This window comes from Fusarium flagelliforme (assembly GCF_020744385.1).
Source record: "Fusarium flagelliforme strain FIESC 12 MPI-CAGE-AA-0113 chromosome Unknown B0J16scaffold_1, whole genome shotgun sequence".
NCBI classification, from domain to species: Eukaryota; Fungi; Ascomycota; class Sordariomycetes; order Hypocreales; family Nectriaceae; genus Fusarium; species Fusarium flagelliforme.
Window position 1 is genome coordinate 1,365,913 of NW_025763503.1, and position 18,763 is coordinate 1,384,675.

General features: G+C 49.1%; 6 protein-coding genes across 6 annotated transcripts; 2 read left to right on the plus strand and 4 right to left on the minus strand.

Annotated features, from left to right (window-relative positions):
- The first annotated feature begins 2,410 nt into the window (after positions 1-2,410).
- On the plus strand, positions 2,411-6,506 carry B0J16DRAFT_326687 (rab-GTPase-TBC domain-containing protein). Its single transcript, XM_046126034.1, has 6 exons — positions 2,411-2,908; positions 2,977-3,273; positions 3,375-3,699; positions 3,757-4,976; positions 5,033-5,974; positions 6,032-6,506. The coding sequence occupies exons 1-6, from the start codon at positions 2,846-2,848 to the stop codon at positions 6,092-6,094; spliced, it is 2,910 nt and encodes a 969-aa protein (XP_045988427.1). The 5' UTR covers positions 2,411-2,845; the 3' UTR covers positions 6,095-6,506.
- Positions 6,507-7,633, minus strand: B0J16DRAFT_326690 (ribosomal protein S8e/ribosomal biogenesis NSA2). Its single transcript, XM_046126035.1, has 2 exons — positions 7,300-7,633; positions 6,507-7,236 (listed from the first exon to the last, which is right to left on the minus strand). The coding sequence occupies exons 1-2, from the start codon at positions 7,361-7,363 to the stop codon at positions 6,680-6,682; spliced, it is 621 nt and encodes a 206-aa protein (XP_045988428.1). The 5' UTR covers positions 7,364-7,633; the 3' UTR covers positions 6,507-6,679.
- Positions 7,634-7,952: 319 nt separating this feature from the next.
- Positions 7,953-10,858, minus strand: B0J16DRAFT_366076 (uncharacterized protein). Its single transcript, XM_046130073.1, has 2 exons — positions 9,305-10,858; positions 7,953-9,211 (listed from the first exon to the last, which is right to left on the minus strand). The coding sequence occupies exons 1-2, from the start codon at positions 10,469-10,471 to the stop codon at positions 8,120-8,122; spliced, it is 2,259 nt and encodes a 752-aa protein (XP_045988429.1). The 5' UTR covers positions 10,472-10,858; the 3' UTR covers positions 7,953-8,119.
- Positions 10,859-12,040: 1,182 nt separating this feature from the next.
- On the plus strand, positions 12,041-13,232 carry B0J16DRAFT_6376 (3-oxo-5-alpha-steroid 4-dehydrogenase-domain-containing protein; the record flags this gene model as incomplete). Its single annotated transcript, XM_046134212.1, has 3 exons — positions 12,041-12,080; positions 12,142-12,366; positions 12,425-13,232. 3 exons carry the CDS (start codon positions 12,044-12,046, stop codon positions 13,087-13,089), a joined length of 927 nt encoding a protein of 308 aa, XP_045988430.1. The 3' UTR covers positions 13,090-13,232.
- Positions 13,208-14,314, minus strand: B0J16DRAFT_326697 (uncharacterized protein). Its single transcript, XM_046126036.1, has one exon. It carries the CDS (start codon positions 14,140-14,142, stop codon positions 13,330-13,332), a length of 813 nt encoding a protein of 270 aa, XP_045988431.1. The 5' UTR covers positions 14,143-14,314; the 3' UTR covers positions 13,208-13,329.
- Positions 14,315-14,544: 230 nt separating this feature from the next.
- Positions 14,545-18,064, minus strand: B0J16DRAFT_6382 (RAM signaling pathway protein-domain-containing protein). The gene is made up of 2 exons (XM_046134214.1): positions 17,325-18,064; positions 14,545-17,271 (listed from the first exon to the last, which is right to left on the minus strand). Exons 1-2 carry the CDS (start codon positions 17,883-17,885, stop codon positions 14,899-14,901), a joined length of 2,934 nt encoding a protein of 977 aa, XP_045988432.1. The 5' UTR covers positions 17,886-18,064; the 3' UTR covers positions 14,545-14,898.
- Positions 18,065-18,763: the final 699 nt, after the last annotated feature.

Here is an 18,763-nt window from a genome sequence, read left to right on the forward strand (position 1 = left end):
TTCACTTCGTCGTTTGTGGGCATGGATCAGGCAGTACTCCCTCAAATTGAATCCATGACTCTACTGTTTGCTCTTTGCCTTCCTATTGAAAGGTTGCATTTGTGTACCCGCAAATTTAGGTTTGCTGGCAATTTGAGAATATGTTCCTGTTGCTTGTGATCGATTGTCGAAGGAGAGGGTAAGATGTTTGCCCATGAATACTGCGACAGATAAAACTTCAAGATTGTCCTACCATCAGGGTATCAGAAGAATTGGCCGCCGAGAGCCTAAGGGTCGAAATAACTCAAATCACTATTTCCTAGTTTAGACATATGTTTAGGCTGTTTTATTTTAATGCCCTAATTCCAAGATAACAGTTCTTCTTGGCCACCTACTGGGTAGCAGCAATGTTATCCTCTAATCTTTCTGTACTTAGTGGAAGTCAGTGAAGGCATTCATGGATCCATCCATCCTAAGATATAGCCTGTCCCTGTATAAAGTGGTTGTCTCCCTCATATCAGGCACCTACCCGATATCTTAATATGAATCGGCGATTGGTTTTATCAGAGAAAGGAGAAAAGAATTAACGTTCGGGTGAGCTACCTGGCTGATAAATTTCAGTCGAGAGTCCCGCATAGAATGCCGAAATGATTTTGTTTCTTATGTTTCGACGATCCTCTGTTTTTACGTATTCAATACGAGCCAGGATTTTGATATTGATACAACGGCACACAGCAGCATCATAGACATACGACATGTAGAGAGAACAATGATAACGATTGTTTGTTATTTAGGTAGTATTTATTATCGATGGGAAAGTACCTATGTTAAGAACAAAACTGCAGGGTAGATGATTCACGCTCGGACTGTTCTAAATCCCCAGTGTTTATAGCCGAACAGATTCGAGTCACGTTGGCCAAATCATTCAGATATTTCAATCTCTACCATTCACGGGCGGGACTGGGGCTGAATGAAGAAGGCTGGATAAATGCAACACTTCGTCTCCTGCTCAAGTTCAACCGAGGCAAGAATGCAGGGTCATATCACTTACGATAGCACATCGGGGCAAAATTTAACAAGCGCCTTTCATTGAATCAAGCCGAGTACAAACAGCCATTGATCATTTGTGTGAACCAGCACTGTAGCTGATCAAGCTGGTACTACCCCTACCAATAGACAACATCTGGCTGAGCCGAGCCTAGGCACAGGACAATGTCATTGCCTTGGCGAGTTACTAGGTAGCTTTATTTCGTGAGTAAAATCTCTTTGACGTGACAGTGAAAGAACACAGACAATTACATAGTAGCTTTGTTGTGTCATGGCTGCACTGACTTATCTATCACCTATGTTGAACGCCCTCAATCCGGATAGGGTTCAAGGTTGTTAGTTTAGGATTTTGACCATGAAACAGGCACCCTTAAGTTCCTATTGGTTAACTGATGATCCACGTCATGCAGCATTCGTGAAACAAAGTGCTTGATAGAACCCCGCCGTAACGGGTTATGCTTTCTCAATCAACAATGGATAAGCTACCTAGTAGCAACGTCGAAATGCGAGGGAGTAGAAGAATTGTCTCCTAAGAATTAGGAGTTGAAATAAATCAGCCTAAGTGTCGGCATAAACTCGAATAAAGTGACCAAACTATTGTATCTCCTATACTCTTAATGTCCAATTTTTCTGACAGCCTGACGCCTACCCTACCTCGGTATAGATGCAATGATGGTGTGTTGGAGGCTGACCCAAAAACATATTACCACTTGAGTAGATCTGCATCCAAGAAAAGCTTGGACAAGTTCAGAAGAGGTGGGTGATGCTTGGAAATTGTACTGGAACGTGCAATGCAGTCCTTGGCGCCAGGACAGTACATCCTATGAACGAGGTTCCATACCAGGGACCGGAGCAGAGGAGGGGTAGTTTAAAGGTGGCCACCAAGAAAACCATCTTCACACGATAAAGTTTCGACCTGCAAATACTATTGAAGCTTGTGCAATTGGCCAAGTTGCATGGGGCTGAACTGCATCACCACACAGCCATAAGAGTGCATCGAATTGTGCCACTGGCGATAAAGAAAGTCTGGGAGGTTGAATCCATAGCATTGAGTACACGATGATACTTGTGACCGCCTCCCTGGCGTTTGGCTGGGAAAGAATCAAATTACATTACCTCACGAGTCTGGCAAGCCTCCAACCGAAATGGGTTGAATTTGAATTCCAGACAAAATCAGTCATAGCACAGCAAAATTAAAACGGCTGTGTAGTAGAGGGATAATCTCCATTCCAGGTGACCCTGTCTGACGTTCTTTCAGACCAAATTACACGCTTGAATGCGCCCCTAAAATAGACTCCATTCTTAAGATCCATCAGATGCGTTAACTCTCGGCACTCAGGGCCCCCGACCACCATACTCCACTTCTTCTCTCTAGGTCCCTAAACTGCCCTGAAGAACTGCTGCTCGTCAGCGCCAATACCAATCAACGCCAACCTCGCTGTTGGTGTCCCCATTTCGTTTATTTTTGGTAGCCCCATCAGCGCCTCACTGTCACAACAAAACCCTTGCGAGCTTCCAGTTCTAATTCGAGTTCCACTTCCACTGTCTACGTGGTAAGGGGTAGATTCAGAACATCAACGCCACAACATCCCCCTTGTATTCGATTTCTGCCAACAGCTGGCTTCTGGCATTCTTCTATTCACTCTGCCGCCGGACGCAGTACGCAATCTCTCAACTTCCAATTTCCCCGTTTCAGCTGCTCCTTACATTGGACTTTTGTACATGAACGGTAGCTGAGGGGCCAGATAACCGTTCCTGTCCCCGACACAACGACTGCAAAACCCAACTCTGACTTCACACAATACCAACACCCACGATAATGTCGCAACCGCAGGAGATCGCTTCTCCTGTGATCGAATCTCACACCGGTCCCGACCCTGAAGTGGAGAAACAGGAGAAGAAGGAAACACAGGAACCGCAAGAGAATCAAGATGCACCAGAGATACAGAGAAGAAAGATGTGCCAGAGACACCAGACAAGCCAGAAATAGCTCCTCAGACGGAGGACAAGCCAGACAAGCAAGAGGCCCACCAAGAGCCCGACGAGAGAATAGAGGAGAAGCTTGAGACGAAGCTCGAGACGAAGCTTGATGACAGTTCCGAAGATGAGACCGAAGACGAGGCCGAAGACAAGCAAGAACAAAAGCAGGCGCAGAAAATTGAGAACGAGCCTGAGGAAAAGCCACCACAAATTGATACCAATATCAAGAGACTCTCGGCTGGCACGGAGTCTGACGACAGTGTGTCGGTAAGTCTTTTCCACATTCCTCTCTCGAACACTGTTGTGCCAGTCACACGACAGATTGTATCCCTTATCTCGCTCGGTTACTAACCGATCGATCACCTTAGGCATCTGATACCGACGACAAGTTTGAAGATGCTCTAGCGCAATCTCCTGCACGTTCACTTACGAAACGAACCATCTCGCATGCCAAACCTCCTAGTATCTCAGCGGAGGAGCAAGTTGACCGGCGGTCTGAGGAGTCGCATCGTCAACAAGACCAAGAGCCACAACTCCCCCAGCACAAGACAACTCCCTCCGAGTCTGGCAGCATCGCAGGAAGCGTCCACGAAAACCAATCACGACGGAAACCATCGGTGGCCTCATCACGTATTTCAAACACGTTGAATTTGGATAATGTCAGCCTTGATGACGATACGCCTCCATCTCCAGGTAAACCAAATTCGCTGTCACCTTCCATCATATATCCTGTACTCACTCGCTCGATAGTGCCAAAAGACCTCCCACCGAAGCCAAGCAGCAAAACATTATCTCTGAATAGCATCTCTCTTCCTTCTATGCCGTGGTCGCCTGCTGCCGAGCCTACGAAAAGTCCAGTGCCACCAACTGCAGCTACACTTGCACCTTCCCCACCAACACCTCAGCCTCCGCCACCGCCTAGTCGAAAGCTAACGAGCCCTTTCTCTTGGCTCTCACGAAGCTCAAGTAAAGAAAGAGAGCCTCCTCTACCACCACCTCCTACTGGTCGAAGGAATACAGGCGGTTCCATCGCCACTCTTGCAAGCAATCCTGAAATGATGCTGAGTCGTCTTGAGGAAGAGAAAGATGGAGATTCGCTACCTAATGATCCTGCCCAAAAGGTGACCTTGCAAGACAGATTCAAACAGCTACGACAACAAGAAGAAGCTGCCCGTGCGATGGCAGAGGGCGATAACAGCAAATACGACGGGGCGCTTGGTCTTACCTTGCCAGGCGATGAAGGGCAAGCTCAAGAGAAACCACCATCATCTCCTGTCCCACAGCCCATTGCTGGCCTGGCGCCAGGCACAGTATCTGGGGTCAACGCCGGCATCTCGGCTATTTCAGAGGAGAAAGTCGACTGGGACTTGTGGCAGTCTGTTGTTTATGAAGGTCCGGCTGCTGTGGCTCGCACAAGCGCCGAAGAACTGAACAAAGCCATCGCAACTGGCATTCCTAGCGCCATCCGTGGTGTTGTCTGGCAAGTGTTGGCCGATAGTAAGAACGACGATCTCGAAATAGTATACAAAGACTTGGCGACTCGTGGTACAGACAAGAGCAAGGACCGCAACAGCAACAGCACAACAGCTAGCTCGTTAAGCAACGGAAATCTCAGTGTTCATAGCGGAGATGCCGTCGCATCTTCTGCATCTTCCATAAACTCGGACCATTCCGGCGCCAATGGCACGCCCTCTCCTCCGAATGAGAAGAATGCAGAGGCTGTCCTAAAAGCCCAAGCTGCGGCTGCGGCTGAGAGAAAGCGAAAGGACAAGGAGGATGCTGCTTCACTACAGAAGCTTGAAAAGACAATCCGTCGTGATCTTGGTGCCCGTACCAGCTATTCTAAGTATGCGGCTGCTGCCGGGCTTCAAGAGGGCCTATTTGGCGTTTGCAAAGCATATGCTCTGTTTGACGAAGGTGTTGGGTATGCCCAAGGCATGAACTTCCTCATCATGCCTCTGCTGTTTAACGTAAGTACTATGCATCCACCTTGAATTCTCCACCAAGTATTGACATGCTTTTCTAGATGCCTGAGCAAGAAGCGTTCTGCCTCCTTGTGCGGTTGATGAACCACTACAAGCTGCGAGATCTTTTCATCCAGGATATGCCTGGGCTACACATGCACCTCTATCAGTTTGAACGTCTGTTGGAAGACTTTGAGCCAGCGCTTTACTGCCATCTCCATCGAAAGGGAATATCGCCTCACCTCTACGCCACCCAATGGTTTTTGACCCTCTTCGCGTACCGTTTCCCCCTCCAACTGGTTCTCCGTATCTACGACTTGATCTTCTCCGAGGGCCTCTCGGCAATCTTGCGCTTTGGTATTGTTCTGATGCAGAAAAACGCTAGTATCCTACTAGGGCTGTCCGACATGCAGCAGCTCACCACTTACTTGAAGGATAAGCTCTTTGATGTATACATCGACAAGGATCCTAGCCAGGGCAGCCTTCTCGAAAATGGCTTCTTTGGAAGCTCAAGTGCCAGTATCGATAAAGAGGTCTACCGTGCGGACCAACTCGTTAAAGATGCTTGCGAAGTTCAAATCACCCCAGAGGTGCTCAAAGCTTATAGCACCGAATGGGAAGAAAAGACAAAGGCCGAGAAGGATCGCGAAAATGAATTGATGGAGCTCCGCGCAGCCAACCACAACTTCGCTATCCGAATCCGAAAGATGGAGGAGAGAGTTGAGGTTTGCGATCGTGAACAGGCAGATCTGGCAACGGAACTTGTGCACACCAAGGTCGAAAACCAGGAGCTCAAAGATGAGAACGACAGCATGCGAGGCCAGGTCCGCGAGTTGAAGATCGTTATCGAGAAGCAACCAATGGAGATCGAGGAGACATGGAAGCTCGAGCGCGATGATTTGATGAAACGCAATATGCATGTCCATGAGGAGAACCAGAGACTGGAGAAGGAACTGGGCGAACTTGAAGAGGAGTTGGTCCAGACCAAGCTACGTTATGCAGAGGTGAGTTACCCCTATTGCTTCAATGCAAGTCATGAGTTACTAACATATTATCATCAGATCAATTCTCAGCATGAGACCCTCAATCGCAAGTGGACCGACTTGAAACGTCAATTCGCATAAGCAGTTTTTATTTATTGCGTGCGACCTTGTTTAGCTATTGGCCCCAGACCATCCTTCATGTATAAAATACTCTTGTTTAGCCGGTTCCTTATAGCTTACGACAAGCTGGTTATGTCTATGTATTGGTTCTGGACATGAAAAATCGGGCATATCTTAATGGTGGTACACTAGGACAAAAGACTTGGGTGTGTTCCAGTAACAAATATTCATGATCTAACAACCCGCCTGGCACAATGGTTTTGTGCAGGCATGAGCGGCAAGTTTTGCAGGGTTTTCGGTTGTCCTTAAACCGGAGTTGGGTCAAGACGGCGAATAGGATGAATGATACATTGGTTAGAGATTTCGTACGAAGTTCAGTTTAATAGACACAAAGAAAAAGAAAAATCACCATCACAATTTGCAGTTGAAGAGACCTTGATCATGACATTAAATTCAGCGCAAGAAAATTTTTTATTCCTTAAGGACCCATCCCGATGCGTTATGTTAACCTCATTCTGTCGTTAACCGTAAGACAGTGAGAAATCCTTGAACACCATACCAGGGGCCGACACTCCTTTCTTAATCAGCTTTTAATGACCAGCTAGCTTACTTGTGGAGCTTGCGCTGGTAGAAAGCGAGCTCCTCACCCTCCAGAATGTAACCATCGACACGGCCGGACTGACCGGGTCGGCTGGAAACAACGGCGTACAATCGACCGGCCTCGAACTGCTTCTCGATGGCGCTCTCGACCTTGCCGCGGGCAGACATGCGGGCAGCCTGCTTCTTCTCGACGGCGTTGGACTTCTTGACCTCCTCCTCGGTCTTACCCTCCTTGGCAGCCTGGGCCTTCTGGCGTCTTCGGCCAATAGCCTGACCGTAGTGGGCCTCGTACCACTGTCGGAAGGGAGCGGCATCAACCTGGACGACGGCGCTCTTGGTGAGGGTGTTGGTTCGGACCAACTCGTTGTTGGAAGGGTGGTAGGCGACGGCAATGACACGGGTCTTGCGGGTCAGGCCCTCGGAACCCCAGGCGAAGTTACCGGATTCGAGACGGAGGGCACGGTACTTGTGGTTACCACCTCGGGTTCGGACGGTGTGGATGCGCTTGGGGCCAATACGGGTGTTGGCACCCTGGCGACCAGCCTCGAAAGCGCGCTTCTTCCCTGTTGTCTAAGGTCAGAACGTATGTCCAAAGGATCATACGGGCTTTCGGAATTATTACGCACTGTAGTAGGCACGCTTGGCACCGGTGGCGGAGCGCTTGTGTCGAGAGTCACGCGAGATACCCATGATTGCGGTTTCTGTGAGAAGAAAATCCCAGATGGTTAGCCAGACTGTCTCTCTGGTGGGGGATTGTGGGAAAGAGGGAGAGAAGGACAGAGCAACTCAATCAGCAGGATATTCGAGATGATGATAATCGTCGAGCAGTGCAGCGTATTGAAATCGTCTCTTCGTTCTCGTCGTCTGGCAACTTACCTGTTGATGTTGGCGCTCAACAGGCAATCGAATTGGCGATGGTCGTAGGAGTGAACTTTTTTGGCGGAACGAGGGTCAAAAGTGTAGATTGCCAAATTCTTGTGAGTATGTGCTCTTTCGGTAAAACGGAACGGGGATATTCCATTCCGGTGCGTCGAAAGCCCTAGGTGTGGGTCTGAAAAGCATGACCCCACCATCATCCAGATGGCCAATAGCATAACACCGAGTTCTTACCACCAAATCCAACGGGCAGTCGCTCTCCAGTGTCGAAGAAGCCAACCCGTCTACTGACATATTATTTCATTATTGATGAGAAAGAATCTGCTGTTTAATTCAATTCATATTAATGTCACTGGCCTCTAATTCTAATATCAACTTCCAACTTTCGAAGTGTTCCAAATGTGATAGCAACAATGAGTCGGATCTTCCTAGAACTGGGCCTCTTGGAATCTCAACGTCTGTTCGAAGCGCCACCAAATAAATTGTTAGCGTCGACAAAGCCAATCTCTAGGAATGAAAGAAACGACACTTTCTTTCATGATTGTCCTCTGCGAAATTACTGCCCGATGCCTACTTTGCAGTTTCCTTCTTCTCAACCCCTTTCTCCTTCTCGGCTTTCTTCTCTTCCTCCACCTCTTTTGTCTCATCCTCGACGGCGTCGATATAATGAAGCAAACATGCAAGAAAGGACGGAGCCTCGTCCGTTTGAAGTTCAGTCGAGGGAGTCATAGAATGCTCTTCTCCAGCAATGGGGCAGACATAACGTAGCCCAACCTGGACAGCCTTCCTGTCCCAACGAATTGATCCATCCGAGTTATAAGCTTCATCGATTGCATCGAAGAATCTGGAAGCAACAAAACCCATTCGCGGAAGAGGCAGACATCGACCCTGTCGATTGGCTCGTTTGTCTCCCTCTTCCTTGAGCTCCGCAAGGGATGGCCAGTCGGCTCTATAAGGGGGCCTCACCTGGGCTTTGTTGAAGCAGTTGGCGACCGCAAAAACAGGTGAAAGATGGTCTTCGAATTTCTTACCGCCTAGAACTTCCATCACGGGTTCGTTCTTGTTAGAGCCCTTGATAGCTTTCGCATTAGTCTCTGCGAGACGCTGCTGTACCTCTTGACCGAGCTTCTTCGTCTTCGATTCCGCCAAAGCAGCCTTAAAAGCTGTCAGCTCTGCTGGACTTTGAGGAACGAAGGGCGACTGATCTGCACTCATGTAGCGCAGGTTAGCCATCATTTTTTGAAAGGCCTGACGCTCCTTTGTGGCGAAGCTGGTCCAACTTTTGGATTGAGACCAGGCACCTGAATCTGACTTATTCAAGTTCAAAGCCTTTTTCACGGTTGCACTGAAAGACCGAGGTAGCGCACGCAAAGAAGATGGGCCCGTTGGAGCATTTTCAGGCGGTTTAACCAGTTTCTGATCCGTTTCTTGAGACTTTTCTCGAGTTTGAGGTTGACACTCACGTTTGATGTTGATCTTCGCAGCTCGCAAGGCGCTGGGAGAGTCCTGTGCAGATTTGACTTGCCGCGTTGGAATGAAACCGGTGGCTTTGGTGTGCTCAGCAACTTCTCGAAGCTCTTCGCCGATTTGCTCTCGCTTGGTATCGTCATTGCAAACAACACCGAGAAGTCGGCGGTCTTTACCCGCAGGCACCGACATCATCTAAATATCAGGATGCTTGTCGTGATTCGGAATGGCCGTTGTAACTCTGCTTTCACGTTTGATCTTCTCAACCTGAGTCTTCAGGGGAGTTACGATGGCGGTACCATCGCTAGCTAAGCCAGAGCTCGAAATGCTTTTCTTTTGCCTATGGCGGCTTTTACCTGGTTTGCTATGCGAAGAATGTGTTGTATCGTCCGTTTCGGTAGATGGAGGAGACAAAGGCTGTAAGTGCGCATCGTGTTCTGTTCCCGCTTGGCTCTGTTGCGGTTGTTGATGGGCATAAGTCTGTGGAGGAGGCGGTCCGTAGACCACGCCGATATGACTGGCGAGTATGGCGCCATATGGACACTCGTTATGGTATTCAAAACCAGAAGGATACCCGGTTGCCGTGGGCTGGGCCCCGGGTACTGACCAAGAAAGCGAGGGCATAGACCAAGATGCGTACGACACCACAGACGGCGCCATAAGCTGTGGCACGGGCTGCACAATGAATGGTCCGTATTCCACATGTTGGGGCGGTACCTGGACGTGATGTCCTGGGTAATAGTGATTGTAGGGAGGAGGCGGGTAAGGCGCGGGAGATGGATATCGTGCCATTCCGTTGATATGGGCGGTAGGGGTCGGAGAGCGACGAGACTTTGATCCTCGTGGTTTGCCTTCTGGGTGAGGAGTAGGGGGCCTCCACGCAAGCCTAGGAGATTTGCTTCTGTTTCTGGCGGCTGATCGCGCAGTTCTTCTGCCTATACCAGAGCGTCTATGGCTTTCCTGAGACGAAGTCGGAGGGGTGTAGACGGTTGGTCGAAGATACTCCAGTGACTTTCTTGGAGTATAAACAGTTGGCTTGAGGTATTCTACCTCCTCAGAAGAGGTATCACTACTCTCATGCTCCTTGTAATCTTCGGCCTCATGGTCCTCGGACTTTTCGTACTCTACGATTGTCTCCTCTTCGCCGCCCGGGGCTGACCGTCGAACCTGGCTTCCAGTCAGCTTATGTTTCTTGGTTTTCTTGTCTCGTTGCTTTACTAGTGTCGGACTGCGAATTTTTTGCCCATCAACTTGCACTCCCTGAAGGGCGGGGAACATGCTATCATATTGGTCTGAGTCGACAGTGATGGAAGGTAGTTCTTTGCTTCGATGCGGTTTAGGAGAGTCCCCTCGGCCAGTGAGCTTTGGATCTCTTGATGGAGGCAAAGAACTATCTTCTCCAGAGGAGAAGCCTTCCTCCAGGGTCGGTACAAACGTGGGTGCACACGGATTCATGTTGTCTGGCTATGATGCATATGTGATATCGCAAGAAAGATGTCGTTAAAAGGCAAAGAAAGGTATTGTGCTTTTCAAGTTCCTAGGCACCATTTGTTTTGCGATGGCGGCTGGACCTGAGAAAATACTACAAGTCAGTCGAGCTTCGCTAATCTTATTTGTGCTCTGAGATATATGCTTACCCAGTGATCAGATTGGATTTTTGATCTAGAAAACATTCAAGTTGGTCAGGGGCTTGGCTGGGTAGGCTGGACAAGATAGACCTGGGATTCGGTATCGTTGAGCCAATAGGTATGAGAAGAAGTCGTCGATGCAAAACGCGTATACCAAATCAAATATTTGAAAGTGAAGCGCGAAGTAAATCGAAAGCAAAGCGCGAAAGATTCGCGCGTGGTGTTGGACGTGAATGTTTGGCAGCTGACGATCGGCTGCCAGTGAAATACTAATTAGCAAACAAAACGCTGGGTCTGACAGATATGAGACTGGAATGGAAGGCCTCGGACGTCAAAAGACGCTGAAAGACTGAAAATAGAGAGAGAGAATAAGTGTTCTCAGGTTTCGAAAGGGAATGGATGAGTGAAAAGGGTCGGGGTGGTTGAGGTAGATGAAGCCGATGATGCCCTGAGCAATTCTGGCTATTGTTCAGAAGGCAGCAGAAGTGGTGTTTTTAATTAAATCTGGAATAACCAATAAGAATTTGAATCTATCAATCGATGTATGGTCAGTGATTCAGTAATCGTTGATATAGTAGGCAGTTGGTTGGTTTCGGGTTCGTTGCTGGCACTGACAAGAGACGCCATGGCTTAGAAATGAAGTCGAGGATGTAGTAGTGCCTCGAATGGGACCTTCATGAGCAAAATCACTATAATTACCTAGATAATTACTTCTAGCCATTATCTACCTTTATTGAAGAATTGGGATGTGAACTGGAAGTCATGGGCATGGATCTGTTCTGTCTAGATATTTGAGCATATGTATGTAGAACAGAGGAAATCCAGATTTGCGAGGATTATGTTCTACTCAAAAACCCATTGCCTATCATGTCGTTTAATGTAAAGATTGCTCTCTTCACTATCATTGTTCTGGTGACTTTATATGTTCTCAACCATGAACAAGCGTGGGGAACTTGACGATGATCACTCGTCACATAATCCGATTCCTCAAGTTTAAGAAAAACATGACCGAATCTGACATGTAAGCTTCACTTATTAAACCCCTTTCCATCAATGTGAGAGGCTCAAATGTCATAAGCTGACAGGCACAAATTTGGTGTAAGTGGCCTAACCAATCACTCTCTTCCCAACAAAGTAGAAGGATTTTTGGTGGTTTGGTGGTCTACCTCTAATCCAGGGTCGCAGGGGAACATTGAACAACCCCACCAAAAAAGGCCTAAACCGAGGTCCGTATTAGATCGACAGTACGGGAAGGTACGTACCTAATCTAATCTCTTCCGTCTGGCCAGCAATTATTTCTGGTTGTCCTCAACGCCTGACCACGATCAACAGTCATCTTGCTTCTTCCTCCTTTTCCTGCCAAGCTTGTTCAGTTTCCATTGAGAACAACAAGATCAAGATGGCCTCTCTAAAGACTATCACCATCACCAACCGCTGTATGCTTCAAACCCCTTTCAATGCTCCATACAACGTTCAACCTTAATTAACACTCTATAGCTCCGAGGCAGCCCATCAAGAACCTCCCAGAGTCGATTGAGGTTAATGCCGACACCACCGTCGAGGACCTCAAGGTCCAGATCGCAAAGGAGACCAGGCTCGGAGACCACAACCGTATTGGTATCTATGATCCCACTACCAAGAAGACTCTTAAGAACCGCAAGGCTCGCCTTGTCGATGAGCCCGCTGTAGTTGCAACTGGCCAGGTTCTCGTCAAGGATATGGGTATGTTGAGACCCAACCTGTACAACCACAATTAAACATTCACTAACCCATATATCAGGATACCAGATTGCTTGGAGAACCGTCTTCGTCGTCGAGTACTTCGGCCCCCTCATTTTCCATGCCCTCTTCGTCGCAGCCCGCCCCTATCTGTACGCCAATGGAGACGCCGACCTGTCCCAGACTCAATGGATCAGTTTCGCCATGATCATGCTGCACTTCGTCAAGCGCGAGTACGAGACTCTCTTCGTCCACAAGTTCTCCGCCAACACCATGCCCTGGAAGAACATCTTCAAGAACAGCTTCTTCTACTGGGCTGTCTCTGGTCTCGCCTGCGCCTACTCCATCTACCACCCTAACTCGCTCGCCGCCAAGGCCGACATGCCCGCTATCGACGCCGTCGGAGTTGCCCTGTACTGCTTCGGCGAGTTCATGAACGCTCTCGTCCACCGATATCTCTCGACTCTGCGATCTACTGGTGGTACTGAGCGCAAGATCCCTGCTGGCTACGGTTTCGGTATCGTCACTTGCCCCAACTACCTGTACGAGGTTCTCGCATGGATTGGAATCATCATTGTCAGCCGTGACTGGACCGTCGCTGTCTTTATCTCCATTGGTGCGGCACAGATGATTGCCTGGGCCAAGGGCAAGGAGCGCGCCTACCGTAAGGAGTTCGGTGACCGTTACAAGAAGAAGCGATACGTTATCTTCCCCGGTCTCCTGTAAACAGTTCGATATATAGATAAGGGCATATGTTGGGAGATGAAGCATTTAGAAGTCAAGGTTGATGGAGAAGTAAAATGGTGTTAAGCATGGGCTTAGATACAGTGCATAGAATTGAACCTAATGCTATGATATGTCGAGTAAAGAGTGCTTTGTAACATAATCGTAATCCCAAACGCCAGATCGTGGTTCCCATAATATACCCAACATCGTCGTGAACGTCGATTCATTGCCATGAGCTTCTCATCGTGACATCGTAGACATGGACGCTGTATCGGATCCTTTGGCGCCTCTCCCTACACTTAACTCTCCTTCTGTCAAGCTCCTACTAGCATCCGAAAATGTACCCGGCGCATGACTCCCTGTATCGATCTCCATGTCAACATCCAGTGTCTTGCGCCCTTCGATTCCCTTTCCCCTCTCATCGCCATCCTTATCTAGATCCATAGCTTGCTCACGCTCGTCCTCGCCTCCGCTCTCGCTTCCACTTCCACTGTAGCTCCCGCAATCGCTACAGCTACAGCTCCGATCGTCGTTCGCCAGCCTGACAGTCTCCTCGAGGACAAGAAAGTCACGTTCCAGCACTTCAGCCCAGTTCTGCACATTTCCAAGCTCCTTGAGCTTGCGCGCCGCAGCATCGGCCTCGCGCGCAAGTTTGACGTTCTCACGGCGCAACCCATCGGTCGCACGCTGCACATCTTGAGCTTGCTTGTTCAGCACCGCAACGTTAGAGTGCAGCGTTGATGCGCGCCACTGCAGCTCAGAGTCCATCATGTTCTCCAGTGTTGCGACGACGGCGCGGCGAGCTTCGGCGACATGACGTTGCGTCTCGGCTGAGGGGAGCGTGGGCTGAAGAGGCGGAGGGGGAGGCGACGATTGCTGCGCTGCTGAGGGAATCTGTGCATGGGCGTGAGCGTGGGCGACAGATGGAGATGCGATTGTGGGAGGAGGAGAGGTCGGCGGACGAGGGGATAGCGAAGAGGATGAAGATGACGAGGAGCCCGTAGCAGCGGTCGAAGAGGCGGGCTGTTGTGAAGAAGCCGCTGCTGCTGACATGACGAATACAAGATAAAGTTGCTGGGTTATATGTCCAGCTTGAAGTAATTGGTTTAAAGATAAGAAGAGATGTAGCTAGGCCGTTGCATGTTGCTGATACCTTACACTGCATGCTAGTGGGGTAGAGTTACACCTCGTCTATCATGCGGCGGATGTACAAGATCATGGGATCTGAATCTTGTTGGTGTGTATTACATACATCGAGAACTCAATACGCACCAGTTCCTTTCTCATTCGTAGATTATAGGTATCCGTTGGAGGTGATTAGAATGACTTTGGTAGCATTAGATTCGTTATATGCTAATGTACAATGATTTCTCTGCCTTTTGCCATGCTTAAGACTTTCATGTCGTAGAAAACCCTTGGTCCCGTATATCTATAATCGAAGAGGCCTTACAGTAGCCATCATAGGTGCATTTCCTCCAAACTTTTATTCCACCAAAAAAAGACATTTCTTAGCATTAACCCGTACACAAGCTTCGAGACCTCTCGCTCCGGCAAAATTAAATGCAGATAACCACCAAACGTTCTGATTTTTAGTCATTTCAAAACAGCTGCAACCCCAACGCCAAGGCTATGTGTAAATGAATGGCTGTCAACGCACATCTGTCTATTCGTGCGCCAGTTCGAAGAGCCTCGGTAAGTGCAGAACATAACCCAGATTTTCCTTCCTTGCTTGTATGCAAAGAATAATAGTGACTGCACTAGGCAGCTTGTATAATGGTAGAGATCCAAATAGTAGAGACCCGGCTCTGACTAAAAGGCAACTTTGCCTCCATTAAGACGAAGGGGTACCGGTCCAAGTGGACCGTGGGTGGGAAGTATTCCTTCATCGGAGGACATGGAAGATAAAGAAGACAGCGAGCTGAAGCCCATATGGCCTTTGCCAAAACCACCATTGCGACCCATAGAGATACCTGGGTTCGCCATAAGGGCATCGGCTCGGTCAAAGACATTTCCGTGGAACGCTGCTGCGAATGAACTGCTTTGAGGCGTAGTGGGAACTGTTGCCTGCATTGCAGGGCCCAAAGCAGCACTCTGTGGCGTGATGGGAACTTGCGTAGGTGACATGCCGCGAGGAGGGTAAGCTTGTCCGTTCGCACCGGAAGGATGGAACAGATAGTGCCAGGGTGATTTGTAGATTATACTGCTTGTCTCCTTGATACTCTGTTGAATGGGTCGTAAGCGTGCCCGAGTATCAGGGGGCAGCGGCACACTGTTGGGTCCGTACTTGATCTGGGATATCATATCCGCCCACGAGTGACTGAAGTTACTGCAGAGACTCCAGAAACTTGCCTGCGTTCGAACACCTGGCTCCTTTAGCTTGATCATGGACAGTCTGTTTTTGAGAATTTCTGTCTGCTGGATTACATGACCACACATAGCAATCAACCCTTTCCAGTGCTGAATAACACTTTCAGGAGTTCGCTGATACATGGCATTTCTCAAGCCACCCGCCAGTTGGGCGTTGAAGCTAGGCAATGTTCCCATAACGAGATCGGTGGACTTTTGTAAAGCCAAGAAAATACGTTCGAACTGTCGATCCTCTTCTGTAAATTCTGATGACATGCCGCGACTGCCAATGGAGGAGAAAGATTCTCCTGATCGAGGAGTGGCCGAAGCAAGGGTAGCAGTGCGCCCGGTGCCATTGAGATATGCTGCTGAAAGTGGCGTAGGCACCGGAACATCGGTGGCAACACGTAGGTTAATCGGATGATTAACCAAGGTACCATTGCGGTTGCGAGCTCCAGTCGGCCTGCCAACAGTTGGAGTTACGGATGGTTCTCGTGTATGTGCTCTAATGGTGCGCTCGCCAGTTTGGCCTCCCCTAGGGATAGCTTGACGGCGGACGTCCTCACTGCTGACACATGACAAGGTAACACGGAGTTCCATGATACTATTATATAGGGTTATAAGGAGGCTCCGAATATATCGGGCGTCTCCAAAATCCACAAATGTATCAATGTTGTCGGCCAAAAGTGTGCAGACGTGACCATAGGCGCTGACCAGAGTCTGACACGCTCGGTGCACATTCTCATTCTCTCGTTGAGAATGATCGTCAATCTCGGCCAATGCGTTTTCGTGTTTCTGGAGCTCCTGCTCCAATTCCTCAACATGCGAGTTGGTGTTGTAGAACACTATTTCAAGGCTGGATCGCTTGGCCGAGTCGTCGCTTGTCAAGCCCATTAGCACCTGGATCATGGGATGAATCTGGAAGACCGAGTAAAGGATTCCCTTAGCAGCTTCAATCACTGGGTCGTATATCTTTGACTCCCTTCGCCTTTCAGGGAGGATCGAGAGACGTCTCACGTATATAGGTCGTGCGAGGTAAGGCTCCGTCGGTGTTGCTGGACTCTTAGTCGTTGCTTGATTCCCTTGCATGGCAGACCCGTGGCTCAAGCCACGGTAATGACTGAAACGGTTATTAACCTGCATCTCATCCAGTGTACCTAGATCGGATGGTTTTCTCGAGACGATTCCCATCCGCCTGCTGCGACCATCTGACCTTTCAGCCCGAAGTAGGCTTTCAGAGTTGCTGCGGACACGTTCGTTGACATTACCAATTGTCAGGGGCATAACACCGGGTCGTCGAAAAGCGGTGTTCTGCTGTGAGAGGCCGCGATAATGTGACCTTGACGGTATCGGAGGCGCTCGTGATCCAATATTGGGAGAACGAATGTCAGGTAAATCTGCTCCTTGCACTTTGACAGGAAAACGTCCACTAGCCACTCTCTTCAAAGGAAATCGTGGGGTTTCCGCGCCCTCGCTTGATTCATCTCCTGTGTTGTCAGATTCGGATCGACCGTTGATAGTATGTTGCTTTAAGTATCGTTTGATCTGTAAAGTGACCGCCACCTCCGTCACTTCGTTATCTTTTTGAACACCCTCGTGCGGAGGGCTCGCCGCTTGGACTTGGATTGCATCTCGCGGCGGGAAGCTGATAGGGTTTCCTTCGAACTTGATTACTTGCAGCGATCCCATATCGGCAATACAAAGTGGCAATTCCCGGATTTGGTTTTTGGGTATAGACAGCACTTTCAAGGAGGAGAGTCTGACAATATCTGCTGGGAGGATTCGAAGTTGGTTTCGGCCAAGGTCAAGAATTTCTAAAGATGCCAAGTCACACAGCTAGTCATGGCGTTAGAGATTGCTTCAAAATCCAGGGGAGAAGGGAGAAATACAGGCATGGGAAATTCCTTGATCTGATTGCCTCGGATGTTGAGATATCGTAGTGATGTACATTCGGAAAAGCGAGCAGGTAAGCTTGTCAGCTGGTTATGAGACAATGCTAGTCTGGAGACTGTATAAGTATCGGCGTCAGATCGTGCAGTCGAGCCCTTGGAAGCGGATCGTTCTAGTTCGCCCTTAACGATGTCGACGACCTCATCTGGTAACTTTTGAATCCCCTTACGACTCAAGTCGATAGTAACACCAGTTCGTAGGCCTGTGCCGACGGCACCAGCCTCAGCGGCTTGACTCTCGCTTTCGATTGCATTTTGCATAGCCTCGCGCGCGAGACTGATAACTTGGGCTGCCGACATGCTAGAGGTCGAAAGAGATGAACTGGATGGAACACTGCGCAGGTTAGGGATAGGAGGAGGCGGCGGAGGGCCGTTTGATGTGGCAGCTGAGTTTGGGACTGGACGTCGTCCAGAAGTGTGGTTTTCGGGCAAGCTTCGTGGAATTGAAGCTTGCGAAACAGAACCCACGGACGAACCGGCGAGTCGGTCTGGCCGCTCCATAGCGAAGTTCAAGTATGAGGAATGCGCAGCTCAAGTAGGAAACGTGGGGATAGCGCGCCGGTGGAGTAACCGATCGAGGGGGCAAGTCGCTGGAATTTTAATGACGATACGGCGATGCTTGAAGGACAAGACGTTTCAGAAGCCCCTCTGTTGCTGTGTCTGCGGATGTCTTTTGATCAAAGCGCAGGCGCAAACGGGGGACCGTTTGTCTCAGCGGGAGCCAAGCCTTGGATCGATATTTCTAGTGTTTAGGCCAATCAAGGCTGTGTGGGCGACGAGTTCGATATGGTCATGATTGTATATTCAATTAAAGCCAAAAGGCAGCGCGACGTTCAGGTTCGGGCCTGGTTGTATCGAGATGGGAAGTGCGTGGGTAGGTCGAGCGTATTGCGTCGTCGGGCTAGAAGTTGATTATGACAGCGGCGGCAATCGAGCAAGATCTCTTGAACCAAAACAAACCAACAACAGGATTTGTAGGGAAGTGTTGAAAGAGGAATGCTGCGGGAAGGGCCGTGATGAGGTGATGCAGAATCGGGAGGCAATGAGGTCGGATTGAGATGCCGTGTTTGGTAAGGTTCAGTACTGGAAGCCAAGTTCCCAATGGTAGGATAAAAAGGTAAGGGTGGTGGAAATAACTGGGATGACCCCCGTTAATTTTCCCCTGGACCTTGGCTGTGGTTCTGGATATCGAAAAGTCAAAACAAGAAGTCAAAGTTGGGTCAAACAAAGACTGAGAGTGTGTAAGAGAGTATCGTATGGGAGAGAGCTCTGAGGTTAGAGCTGCACGCCAACTTAATAATGCATGTCTAGCCAATGGGTCTCAGGTAGGATCAACCAAGTATTCTTGGCAGGAGGGGAGATAGTCAGGCACAAAATAA

What these genes read in the sequence shown, in the direction of transcription:
- B0J16DRAFT_326687 (XM_046126034.1), top strand. Translation starts at nt 2,846, where the DNA reads ATGTCGCAACCGCAGGAGATCGCTTCTCCTGTGATCGAATCTCACACC. An exon ending in ACACCGGTCCCGACCCTGAA is followed by an intron (nt 2,909 to 2,976) that starts GTGGAGAAACAG and finishes AGAGATACAGAG; the next exon opens with AAGAAAGATGTGCCAGAGAC. An exon ending in AGTCTGACGACAGTGTGTCG is followed by an intron (nt 3,274 to 3,374) that starts GTAAGTCTTTTC and finishes CGATCACCTTAG; the next exon opens with GCATCTGATACCGACGACAA.
- B0J16DRAFT_326690 (XM_046126035.1), bottom strand. Translation starts at nt 7,363, where the DNA reads ATGGGTATCTCGCGTGACTCTCGACACAAGCGCTCCGCCACCGGTGCC. An exon ending in TGCCAAGCGTGCCTACTACA is followed by an intron (nt 7,237 to 7,299) that starts GTGCGTAATAAT and finishes CTTAGACAACAG; the next exon opens with GGAAGAAGCGCGCTTTCGAG.
- B0J16DRAFT_366076 (XM_046130073.1), bottom strand. Translation starts at nt 10,471, where the DNA reads ATGAATCCGTGTGCACCCACGTTTGTACCGACCCTGGAGGAAGGCTTC. An exon ending in CTAGCGATGGTACCGCCATC is followed by an intron (nt 9,212 to 9,304) that starts GTAACTCCCCTG and finishes CCTGATATTTAG; the next exon opens with ATGATGTCGGTGCCTGCGGG.
- B0J16DRAFT_326697 (XM_046126036.1), bottom strand. Translation starts at nt 14,142, where the DNA reads ATGTCAGCAGCAGCGGCTTCTTCACAACAGCCCGCCTCTTCGACCGCT.
- B0J16DRAFT_6382 (XM_046134214.1), bottom strand. Translation starts at nt 17,885, where the DNA reads ATGGAGCGGCCAGACCGACTCGCCGGTTCGTCCGTGGGTTCTGTTTCG. An exon ending in TCAAGGAATTTCCCATGCCT is followed by an intron (nt 17,272 to 17,324) that starts GTATTTCTCCCT and finishes CGCCATGACTAG; the next exon opens with CTGTGTGACTTGGCATCTTT.